A 12,105-nucleotide genomic window follows, 5' to 3' on the forward strand; every position below is an offset into this window, starting at 1 on the left:
ATAAAACTTCCTTACAGTCACAGTGCCTCGAGAAATGTCAGTCTCAATTAAAATGCCCCAAGCATCCATATATTTTGCTGATGCAGCACGGAATAGGATATATCTCAAATTAAAAACTTAATTTGTCCATTATATCTGCAATAACCTGAATGATTGTGTTAGCTAATTTGGCTGTTGTTTGTTTGCTCGGACCTATGCGTTTGCGCGAATTCCTGAATAAAACAATCTACACGCAACGTTACTTCAGTTTTTCAGAGCCAGTGTCGTCTAATCAGCTTGAAGACCAGATCTGAGCTCCCATTAACAAAAATTGAATGTGTTCAAACAAATTCATCTAAGGTACAAATTGGCCACTTGCTTAATTGCGGCTGTATAGGAAATGCTGCTATAGCGTAGATTTAAGTAAACTTCACTTTAAATCTGTCATACCACGTTTCAATTTGTACATACTAGAAGGCGCCACAGCGTTCTCTATATTCAGGAGGGAAAATCTGCACGATGGCAGTGCCTTGAGGCTTAAGATCGTTACCTAAGGGCAAATACATACCGGAGCAAATATCCTGCAGCAAAATGCTGCAGCAAAACTTCGGAGACCACTCAGCACATCTTAATGGAATGCGAAGATATTCACCCAGCCAGACACCTAGGTAACGTACACCTGCCAGAAGCGCTTGCATTTAAAGTGGACGAAAGCATCAACCGGCCAGCAGTCGACATAGGCAAGAGACGTTTAGAGTATTGGTGGAAAAAAAGCAGGAAAGAAATTGATACGCCCAGATCCGTTACAGGCATCGGTAGCGGTACTGGGCAGATAGAGAAGTTTTGGGGAAGAGAAAGAAAGTGAGGAGATTTATGCAAAAATGCTAGAATTAAAAGCATGCATAGCATACCTGAGTAACTCAAGCAGGCGTCACCTTTTTGTCAGTAATTTGTCACCGCTTCGTTCCAAAGGGGATGCCAGTAAATCATCATCATCATCAGCAGCAGCAGCATCAACATCCTCATCATCATCATCTCCATAATCATCATCATTATCATACATTAGTGTTTAATAAGGCACCTCGATGTGCTCACCATCAAGGCAACCTACTCATTTGCCCAAACTAAAACCGAAAGAAAACCATTTTATCATAATTCAAAAAGCAGCGCGGTACAGCTTTACCACTCATGCGCTGCGTTTGCGAAGAGCGCCGGAATTATTGATCATGTTTTGTTAGCATGTCGCATTGTCCATACATATATAAATGCGAACGTATAGTTGCTTTGCCCGAGTCCGGAGGCTTGTATTGAACATAGAAGGAGAAAGATGAATTAATCTGAAGTGGCCAATAATTGTCAAAAGACGGCTGGAATATTAGTGGTGTGATGGTAGAGAATAGTAATAACGAGAAAAACATTATTTTTAGGGCAACTATTACCTAAAAGTTTAATGGATTGTAATCGTGGTGTCTTAAGGCGAAAGGATAAACGCAGCAAGAGGTCAAGCGCAACGTGCTCAGTGACACCAGCCTCTGCCACCCGACTTCAGAACGGAAGCTCAACAATATCCAAACCGCCATAGCGCTGACGACGCAGAATCGGTATTGAGGCATTTTTTTTTTTACATATTTCCCTGTCAGACAGGGCACAAACGATAGCTCTCAAGCGCGATCAGGATCAAATTTATCGACAGTGATTGGCTCAGTTCCAGAGCTTGCGCGAAGGAGTAAATCCCGGTCGAGAAATCCCGATCGAGTCATTCCAAAGCCAACCCCGATCAAGGTCGATCGTCGAAAAAACCAGTGTTACTAAGGTATTACAAGCTCTAAAGATGACGCAAGGAAAGCACACTATGGCTTGAATTTCTACTTGAGCTCCTGCGCGCTTCTCGGTGTCATCTAGCGTCCTTTTTGAGCTAGATAAAATTTTCTCGTTCCTGGATGGTTCCTCTTAAGTTAATTCGCCGGCTTATACTTATCTTATTTCTGGGTTATTTCCCTCTCTGGTAACATTATACTAGCGTTCCATAGCCTACTGTCTCGTGTTCTTACATTTGTACCTTGTCCCTCCTGCTTCGGCCACAAGGCATCTAGTACGTCGACAATTGAATAAAAATAAATAAATATTCTTTTCTCATTGCTATGCAGAACGCTCTCCCAGGAAGTGCGTGCAATCGGTGTGGCGAAACGCAGCCGTATTGCGCTGAAACTTCCTCGACAATCGCAAAGCCCCGTATATGTGCGCGCACCCACCCCGTAGAAGGTGTGGTCCACTTTGATCTCCATGTTGCACACCCTCTGTACGCCGCTGCGCAGCTGCCAGTGCGCGCCGCCCCGCAGATCTCCGGCGCCAACGACCGTCCTCCGGTTGGACCACCGGGGTTCGGCCTCGGACGGCACGTGACCTAGGGCGCTGCCGTTGGTGCGGCGTGTCTGCGGCGCCGCGGTCTCCACAGAAGGTGACGCTCCGGCAAACCCCGTGGAGGGTTCCGCTCGTCTGCTCCTGGTCGTCTGCCACGCGTAGATCATAGATGCAATTGATCGAGTGCGATGGATATGCGACTTTGGCGCCTCTCGCTCAGACATGACTGTTTTATTCGTTTAATTTACAGTAATAACATTGCTACAGGGCGCTATAGAGAAAGGATTGGGGAAAGAAAAAAAGTGCGCATGCGCTGGATTTAATAAAAGCAGTGGTAAGCTGCAGGTTTTCAGTCTTTCTTTTTTCAGTTCGGGGTAAAAGCGATGGTAGCAGTAAGGCAGTTCCAGTTGACATTTGCCCTACACTCTAAAATAAGTTGCGCCATTTGGGATGCATATTCGCCACGCAACAATAACGCCATCTGTCTTGCTTGCGTTTCCTTTCTTAAACGTTGCGAGTCCGGCACTTCCAAGTCACGAACGGCATGCACGTTACCAGTGTGACACAGCATTCTCTACAGGGTAGTAAAGAGCGCAGCGTTTTCAAGAAAGGAAACGCAAGAAAGACAGATGACGATTGTTGTTTTTTGGCAAATATACACCCCAAAGGGTGCAACTGTTTTTAAAGTGTATAGAGATGATAAACTCACTAAACAACCACTATAATCAAAGAGTTTAAATAAAATTTGAATTTTGCATTGAGTTCTTTTTCTCTCGTGACAACACAACTACAGCAACAAATGTTTTACTAGACAATGATGTTTGCTTTTATCATCATCATTAGCAGCAGCAGCAGCAGCCTATTTTTATGCCCACTGTAGCACGAAGGTCTCTGCCAGCGATTTCCAAAACCCGTCTTGCGCAAGCTTACTTCAAGATGGGCCTGCAAATCACCTAATTTCATCACCCCACCTAGTTTTCTGGCGTCCTCGACTGCGTTTCCCTTCCTTACCCATTCCTGCGCCTCGCACCGGCGTAAACCCTCGGCGTCCTTCCTCGGCGTAACCGAGCGAACGATCACAGCGAACGATGAAATAGAGAACGCAGAGCACAGCAGGAGATGAAAAACGGCGATAGTGAAGAGAGCGCGAGGATGAAAGTGCAAGAGAATGGTGCAGCGGAACCATGAGGCGGATAGCGTAGGAGTAGGGTATGGCGAAAGCGTGAGAAGAAAAGCGTAGTGCCGCGCAAGACGGGCTCTACGGCGATGACTGCTACGAGATGGCGCCAGAGTAGCGCGCCGTCGTCTGTTCACCGATGGCGTGCGGCGAGCGCGTCGACCGATACCATATATAGAAGCAAAGCGCTGCATGAGCGGATGTCTGTCTGCGGCAGGTGTTGTGAATTGCGCCCACGCGTCACCCCCGCGCTGCCTCTCGCGATCTCCCGATTAGCGAGGCAGTCGCGTCACTCTTCGCTCCGTTTGCAGTGTGCCGTACGAGAGAGATTGTCCGTGCCAACCAATATATCGCGAAATGAAAACACGCCTGGAGCTGTGCTCAAATTTCACATTAGGGAGTATCGTTATCGTCGGTGAATTTTTTCTCTTAATGTCAACTAGAATATCGGATATCCCCGTTTGCGGTCTCATCCACACCACTATCTTCCTGTCTCTTAACGTTATGCCGACCATTTTTCGTTCCGTCGCTCTTTGCGCGGTCATTACCTTGTTCTCGAGCTGCTTGTTTAACCTCCAAGTTGTTGCCCCGTATGTTAGCAAAAGTAAAATGCAATGATTCTATACTTTTCAACGACTGCGGTAAGCCCCCAGTCAGGATTTGGTAATGACTGCCGTATGCACTGCAATCCATTTTTTCTCCTCTAAAATTAATTCTCGTGATCAGGTTTCCCCGTGAGTAATTTACCTAGATAAACTTTCTCCTGCACATACTCTAGAGGCTGACTGTCAATCACGAATTCTTGTTTTCTTGCCAACTTAATGAACGTTACCTCTGTCTTCTGTATATTAATATCCAACCCTACTCTTGCAATTTCTCGGTTAAGGTCCTCAATCATTTGTTGCAATTCATCCCCAGTTTTGTTGAACATGACAATGTATATAGCAAACCGAAGTTTATTGAGATATTCACCATTGATCCTCACTCCTAAGCCTTTCCAGTCTAATTGTTTGACTACTTCTAAGCAGGAAGTGAATAGCATTGGAGAGATTGGGTCTTCTTGATAAGTAATTTTCTACTTTTCTCGTGGAGAATTAAGCTAGCTGTGGAATCTCCGTAAATATTTCCGAAGATATCCATGTATGCCTCCTGTACTCCTTGCTTAATGGCTCCATGATTACTTGTATCTTTACTGAATTAAATGCTATTTCATAATTTATAAAAGCCACATAGAAAGGTTAGTTGTACTCCTCAGATTTATCAACTAACTGATTCATGACATGGATCAGTCAGCTAATTGAGAAATATGCTTCCCTTCTAGGAGGCCTAAAATATTATATAGTGCATATAAATCGCCATGGTAGAGCCCGAGGGCCAGCTGTATTGTCTAAAAATTCGAGAGTCATTGAACCAGAACCCTGAACAAGAGCACCTTATTAGTGATGTTAAAGCTGTGAAAAATCGTGCTACCAGATTTATTTTTCCGGCTAAAACAGCGTGCTGAACTCGAGAATTTGTCAGTTCGTTGCAAAGCTGCACGCTTAACACTCTTTCATATTCTTTATCACCACCCGTTCCTTCATGAAAATTGTTTTCATACCCCGTCCGCTAGTGCTTCGTCATGATTATCCTTTCCAAATAAAAGGCCTTTTTTGTCGCACATCACGACACGCTCATTCTTTCATGCCAGGCATTGCAACTGAGTGGAATAAGCTGCCATCTGACATTGCAACAGAACTTGACTTTAATGAACTTCAGAAACTTGTTCGGTCATATCTTATGAAAGCATATTTAGCGTCAGCAAAACAAGGACGGAAGGGAGACGACACCACAATGCGCTAACTTCAACAACTTGTGATACGTGTATGATACGTAGTGATACGCGTGTTAGTGCCCCTTCAGTCGACTTGTTAGATAAGGAGACGGCTTTTTTGGACGGGTAAGATTTGGATGAGGTGGCGCCACTGTGCATGGGTTATATAGGTGTATTTCCTGAAAATCAAGTTGTTGAAGTTAGCGCATTGTGGTGTCGTCTCCCTTCCGTCCTTGTTTTGCTGGCGCTAAATATGCTTTCAGTTTACCAACACGCCCAACAAATGGCAATGCTGAAATTCATATCTTATGCCCTGAATGTTCCCCAACCGTGCTCGTCCCTTTTTTGTCGGTCTCCCTGTTTTCTTTTCCCTTTTCTCGTTTCTTTTTAATATTTACTCCCAGTTAAAAGTTACTGTTTCGTGGTACTAATATTTAGTGTTTTGTATTGTATAATCATTGCATTGTTCTGCATTGCACAGAATGAAACTTTAACACAAGTTGGCCTTACAATATTTTTTTAGAGTGTGAATGATTTCCGCTTTTCTTTCTTACATTGTATATTGTTGTCAGCTGTTACATGTTACCTTAGACGATGTTGCATATCCCTCCATTTAATACCCTTCAACGAAGGGCCTTTACGGTATATTGAAATAAATAAATAATATAGCACAATTCAGTTGCCTTTGTTTTCCGAAGGTGTTGTTCAAGTAAGTTTTTTGCAATGCATGAGTTTGTTATGCAGTCATGAGGCTGAGGGAAGCACACACGGTAAATGAAGCGCATATAAACAACAAGAACAACACTTACGTCTATTGCACAATGAAGACATCTCCCGAGAGATATCGGAAGATGTCTCTGCATATGCGTCATGAAGTTTGTTCAATAATGTGTAGGTAAAAAAAAAGCACATCAATGCGAAACACGTCGCCCACCTTGCATTCAAACTGATTATTGACATATTTTACAATGTTAACCTGTAGCAGTGAACGTTGCCAATTTCACGCAGTTTGGTTTATTGCTCATTTGTATTGTTTACTGAGTGTGTTGTTGTAATTTGTCTTTTTTCTTCCTTGTAAATGTATTACTCTGTCCGCGCATCGATTTTGTTTTTTGGACACTAATATATGCGCCCCCCCCCCCTTTTAATGATCCCTACACGGTGATGCAGGTTTCTCAAGAAAAAAAGAATTGAAATAAACGCATTGGAAGGTAAAGGAATTAGGCCTCTTTAAGGTACACATTACCCTAACCATGGAAGGTACCTATGAGCGCTTTAAGACAGTTGCAGTTCCATGACATCACTTGCGCCACCACTTGTTTGCTCGAGCACGGCAGTCTCTCGATCGAAACTTTCCGGACTAGTCCATACAGGTTTACAAGGATCCGTTGCCAGATTTGTGTGCAGAATCCTGGAGACAAGCTGATATATTTCCGTTGCCACCACAGTTAATTTGGCCTCTCGGTCTTGGAATTTTTTCAATACCTCAAGGCGCCATTGCCACTGCAGGAGTGCATGGCCGGCGCGGAACATGAAACATGAGAACTCAAAGGCGGCCGAGTTGGTAGAGGTTCTCGCTCTGTAAGGCCCGTCCGCGCGGTCCTTGCCTTATAACAAACCTGTCAAGACGGTTACTCTGTTCACGTACACGGAGGTGTTATACTTTTGTCACCTAACCGTAGCACTTTAATCAAGGGTTCGACGAAAGTTCGTCTGGTCAGGCATGGTCAGGCGCGGCCAGGCAGGTCAGGCATGGTCACTTATATAGCCAGCACGTTCGTTACGTCACGTGCTGGCTACATAAGTGACGACTATTTCCTGCCCAACTCAGTGAACAAGGAACCCGTACGCGGACGTCGGATTATTCATCAGACTTGGTCAGTGACCGTGATCTCCTTCACCGTAGCACTTAAAAACAAAACAAAAAATTAGTTGTTCCTTTTCACGTTAGTAATATAGCAGTCGCTAATAGAATCGACTTTAAGAGCGATCGCGTTTTCGAGCTGGTCCTCGAATCTCGGCAGGACGGTAGAGAGCTCTCACTCCGGCAGATACGCGCCGATGTCGCCGTCGAGCGTCGTCCAGGCTGTCCTGCGTGGGTCCGTGCACTCCGCATCCGGCACCGTCGAAGCTCACGTCTCTCGCGGCGTAGATGAGCGAGTGGAAGAGAGCCGTCGGCGAGGAGGACGAGGACAGGTACGGGCCGGCCCGCTCCACGTAGAAGTCCCCGTCGTCGTCGCCCGGCGTCAGCGAGATGCGCCCGCTGAACACGCCGTCCATCATGGCGCCCACCACGCGGCTGCCGGGGGCGCCTGCGAGAGGCGACCGCACTTCGAAAACCTCGTTGCGCTGAAGAACGGAGACCCGCGCTAGGCAGTGTGTAGCATAGTAAGCTGCGCATGTGTATTGCGAATGTAACTTGAAAATTACTTCTAATTCGTCGCGCGCTCGTAAGCGTTTAGGTCTTGTGTGGAGATTTTGCGTTTCCGCGATTAATCTTATACAAGAACTCATTTGGCACAGAAACATTTCTGCTTCGTCCTGCATAAATTAACAATTGAAATCCTAGAAGCTTATTCGCAGTACCGTGCGAATGGCTTGCAAGCGAAACACGTAAACAACTTCTAAATATATGCCGCGTTTGTCCGATCTCGTGTTTGGTCCGCAGGCCACCTAGTTGATCCTAAACCTTATTGAAAGCCCAGCAACAACTCAATGCCCGTCAACAGTTATCATTAATGTGTCTGAGCAGTACGTTCGATGATAATACACGATCTCTGCTGTCGCGAAGCTGATCTGCGTACTTGTCTGCTTCACTCCTCCCTGTGACGACTGCTTGCACTGATATGACTAGAGGTATCGAATCGGCAAAGCAGGACAGCTGCTCTTGTCTGTCCTTGATCTTTCGAAAATAGCGGGAGCTCACGCCAGCTGTGCGTCCATGCACCGGTGCTCCACGCCCTTATTCAACATCGTCAAGTCTGTCCTATTCAACCCGCCCTTTACGCTTGGCTTTCATATCCGAGTGATATATCGTACCGCACTCGGAAAGACAATTCGCAAATGGAAGAAGCGCTCCAGTGCCCACTATAGGAGCAAAGCAGAGCGTTTTTGGGCCGATTATGACGCTGTATGTACGCAAAAGGGCTTTGGGCTGAAAGAGGCAAGGCGCAAAATATGACCTCAAAAATGTGTAGAAGGGCTGTCGTCGGTTTTCATGCAGGCGTAAATAGTGGCCGCCCCATTTAACTGGTATGGAGATACGGCCTTGCAGAGTAGTTGGCGCCACTAAACTCTACAGGTGCGACTCTATCTCAGAGGCAACATTCGAGAACAAAGTGTTCTACTACGGAAAAACAGTTCATTCAACTGCCTTCTTGGCTGAAAGTATTCTTTTATTGCGATAGCAACTGTACGGACACTCGAAATGTGATCACGCCGTCGGCGCCGCTGCAACCGTCGTGCTGTCGTGGTGTCAACGGCACGTACGCGGCCCGCGCGTGCAGGGTTAGGACGCTTCCAGAGACCCACGCTGCAGTGGGCGTTTGACTGCGAAAACGGCGAATCAAGCCGGACGCACCGTTACGCTCTATACTCAATCAGTCCCGCCGGAGCCAGGGCATCGTTCTGGCTTTCGCTGTTGGCATGAGCGTTGCACCTGCACACATTATCGTTCCTCCTGAGTAACTGTGTGCACATACCGCATTGCGGTTGCACGCAATGGCCTGACCGAAACGGATTGCAAAGGTCATGGTTAGGCCAGGGTTCTTTAATACTGTTCTTGTCGCGCTTAATCTATCTGACCTTTTCATCGGGCGCCGACAAAGGCCGACGGTTTCCCGTCGGTCACATCTCGGACACCATGATGCAATGCATGTAACATCGCTGCCGGTGTTCCTCGATGCGCCAGTGGTGTGGAACGCCCAGTTATCTGTCAGGGTGCAGTTGCAGGGGTGTTATGACGTAAAGCTATTCCAAACTGTTTTACATTCAATTTCTGCAACCGGTTTTCTGCAATTGGTCAAAATTTCTCGGCTCAGCCCCACTTCGCGTGTCTGTTGCGCGACGTTGCGAAAACCAAGAAAACTCCCCATAGGACATGACGTGCAGACACTCATTTTGCATGATTAGAGCGAACATAAAAAAAACACGTTTTTTCTCCTCATCATTAACCTTCTGCGATTGGTCAAAATGTCTTGCATGTCTGTCATGCGACGTCACAAAACCACGAGAACTCCCCACGTCAGTGTGACGTGTATGCATTAAACGCATTAATGTGTCAAAAAAAAAAAGAAACTAAATTTTTCTTTTTCTGAACAGTGGGAGATCAGCTTGCTCCAAAAGAAATAGAGGATGCCTACCTGCCGATCGCTATGGCACAGGCTACTAGGAGCTGCCCTGGAGAATGAGTTTATTTGCGTGTAAACAAAAAAAAAATTGTTTGTGGCAACATAACGTCGTCGAGGTATTTCGGCACGTATACGGCATCACTCTGCCAACTCTTGTTCGCTGGGGCTCCGTTTTAGCGGCATAATTGACCTTCCGTAGCATGCCGCCGCGATTTACGACCAACCACCGCAAGCTATATAAGCAAGGGTAAACGGGCCAATCGCAGACGCCGGCACCACCCTCATGATCAGGTTTTCTACTTTCACTGTGCTAGCTCGGCCCCACCGAAATCCTCTCCACTACCGCCGGCTTTTCTCATCTTGTCAGCCAATTAGACAAGAAAAACCTGTAAATGTAGGCAATGGCACTCGCTTTGAAAGTAAACAAAAGTGACCTTCTATAAATGAGGAGAGCGTTTGATTCGGCGGTTCAAACAACGCTGCTGGTCACTGCTTGATTCCTGCGCCGTTGGTTACGCAATGCTGACGTCAGGAAATAAGGATTAAAACACACTGGAATAGTTTTACGTCTTAGGGTCCTAGTTGTGCTACGTGGTGCCATGCCGCATCCGCGTATTCTTAGAACGCTGTGTGGGGAGCTCTGACGAGCGCAACGCCCGACCATGCTGCCAATGCTTCGTCTTCGGGAGAAGTAACTGCCCATTAATATTTTCCGCACAGATTGGACTTATTGGCACGTGACAGTAGCGAGCGGTGAGCGGCACATGCGCACCTGCGACGTGTCCGGAATATATGTGGTCGAGGCTGGCCTGGACACGCCCTCTGCTCGTCACCAGGGAGAAGTCCTCCGAGAAGGCGGACCGATCCTGGGTCAACTGCAGACGGAACTCCCTGCGATGCCACCGCGCGTAAGGGAACGCCCCGTTGTCACACGATGCGAAGTTGAACGCGTATGTAAAGTTGGACTGATAAAGTGCACTTGTAGGACGCCGCCGAAAATGACACCGTTACTGTGCTATGCACTCTAAAAAAGAAAAAAAAAAGCTTTACACCATGTGCAGCGTATATTCCGAAACAATAATCGTCATCTGTCTGACTTCCGTTTCCTTGGTAGAAAACTCTGCGCACTAGTTTCTTATCAAGAATGCTATGTCCCGCTGATAACACGCATACCTGTCGTGACTTGGAATTACTGGGCGCGCAGTATTAAACAAAAGCGCGCATGGTAGATTACGAATATTATTGTGGAGCGAAAATTCACTCTAGAGAGTGTCACCTGCTTTTAGAGTGTAGAACTTGGTAAGCAGAAGAAAAAAAAACACATGCAATAACGAAAAGGAAGTGGTGACGCCGCAATGACGTCCCAGATCGCAGTGACGTCATAGATTTCGATATCTGCTCCGCCAAGCACAGGGCTACGTATAGGTAACAAGGCGAGTGAATACTTTTTACCTAGAAAGCGTTGACGCCGCTGCGTGCGTCCGTGTAACTGCTGTCGCAACAAAAGCGAATACGTTTCCACAAGCGTTCGGCCGCTCGCTTGCATTGACGGTCATCGTCGATGGTTTCTGCACGATTTTATTTCTACATTGCAAATCAAAGAATGATTTATTTCTCCCGTGCTTTTATTGGCTTCATTGTCCCTTGACTTCCCGACTGGCAAAAGGTCGAGCCCGTCAGTCTCCTTTATTCTTCGCACTGAAGAGCGCTGGACGACACAGGGACAAGTTTAGACGACTCCGTCACTGCCGTGCTGGCGTCGCCCCGCAGACATTATTGCACGCTTCCTTGTAGGAACCTTAGCAATATAGGTGTACGTACGTCCCTCTTCCTCGCCCAGCCTTCAGAGAGTGCGTAAATAATTGAATAAACGGATGTCTCTTAAGTGTACTTTGGTAGATGGGGATGGGTGAAAAGCAACATTATACGCAATTGATGGATCAGCCCGGTTTCAGTGACGAAGACCACCAGTGACTGCAGCACAGCCTTGCGTCAGGCCGTGTCGACCGCTGGACGAATACAATTCTCCTAACGAGCATGGTGACAGTTGTCGTCTTGGTGGGTAATCTGCCGTCTTAGTGGGCAATTGCAAAGTAAACATTCGAGGGTTTACAGCGCAATTGTTGTAACATACGTAGTAACGGTGACTGAGGCACTGACCACATTGAAAAAGCGTGTGCGGTGTTGGCTGGCGGTGCTGACACGGCAGTCCCAGACAAGCGAGCGGGCTTCGCCGCAATCGAGACAGCATGGCTCACCGCTTACTTGACTTCTAAAAGTTACATAATCAACAAAGTACTCTATACATAGCATAATTAATTAATCACAAAGCGCTTAATTAACTACTCACTCATTAGGTAATATGAATAACACGAACAACCAGCCCAATAATTAACTACCTCATTTGGGCCTATTAATCACATTGT

General features: G+C 46.5%; 1 protein-coding gene across 1 annotated transcript in view; it reads right to left on the minus strand.

Annotated features, from left to right (window-relative positions):
- Positions 1–12,105, minus strand: part of LOC142584958 (disintegrin and metalloproteinase domain-containing protein 10-like) — a 58,809-nt gene that overhangs the window by 30,269 nt on the left and 16,435 nt on the right. The window contains exons 2-4 of the mRNA XM_075695333.1: positions 10,452–10,570; positions 7,374–7,642; positions 2,232–2,489 (exon numbers count right to left, since the gene is read on the minus strand). Of these exons, the coding sequence (XP_075551448.1) occupies positions 2,232–2,489; positions 7,374–7,613 (498 nt within the window). The 5' untranslated portion in view covers positions 7,614–7,642; positions 10,452–10,570. The remainder of the gene's footprint in view (positions 1–2,231; positions 2,490–7,373; positions 7,643–10,451; positions 10,571–12,105) is intronic.

This window comes from Dermacentor variabilis, chromosome 6, assembly GCF_050947875.1.
Source record: "Dermacentor variabilis isolate Ectoservices chromosome 6, ASM5094787v1, whole genome shotgun sequence".
NCBI lineage: Eukaryota > Metazoa > Arthropoda > Arachnida > Ixodida > Ixodidae > Dermacentor > Dermacentor variabilis.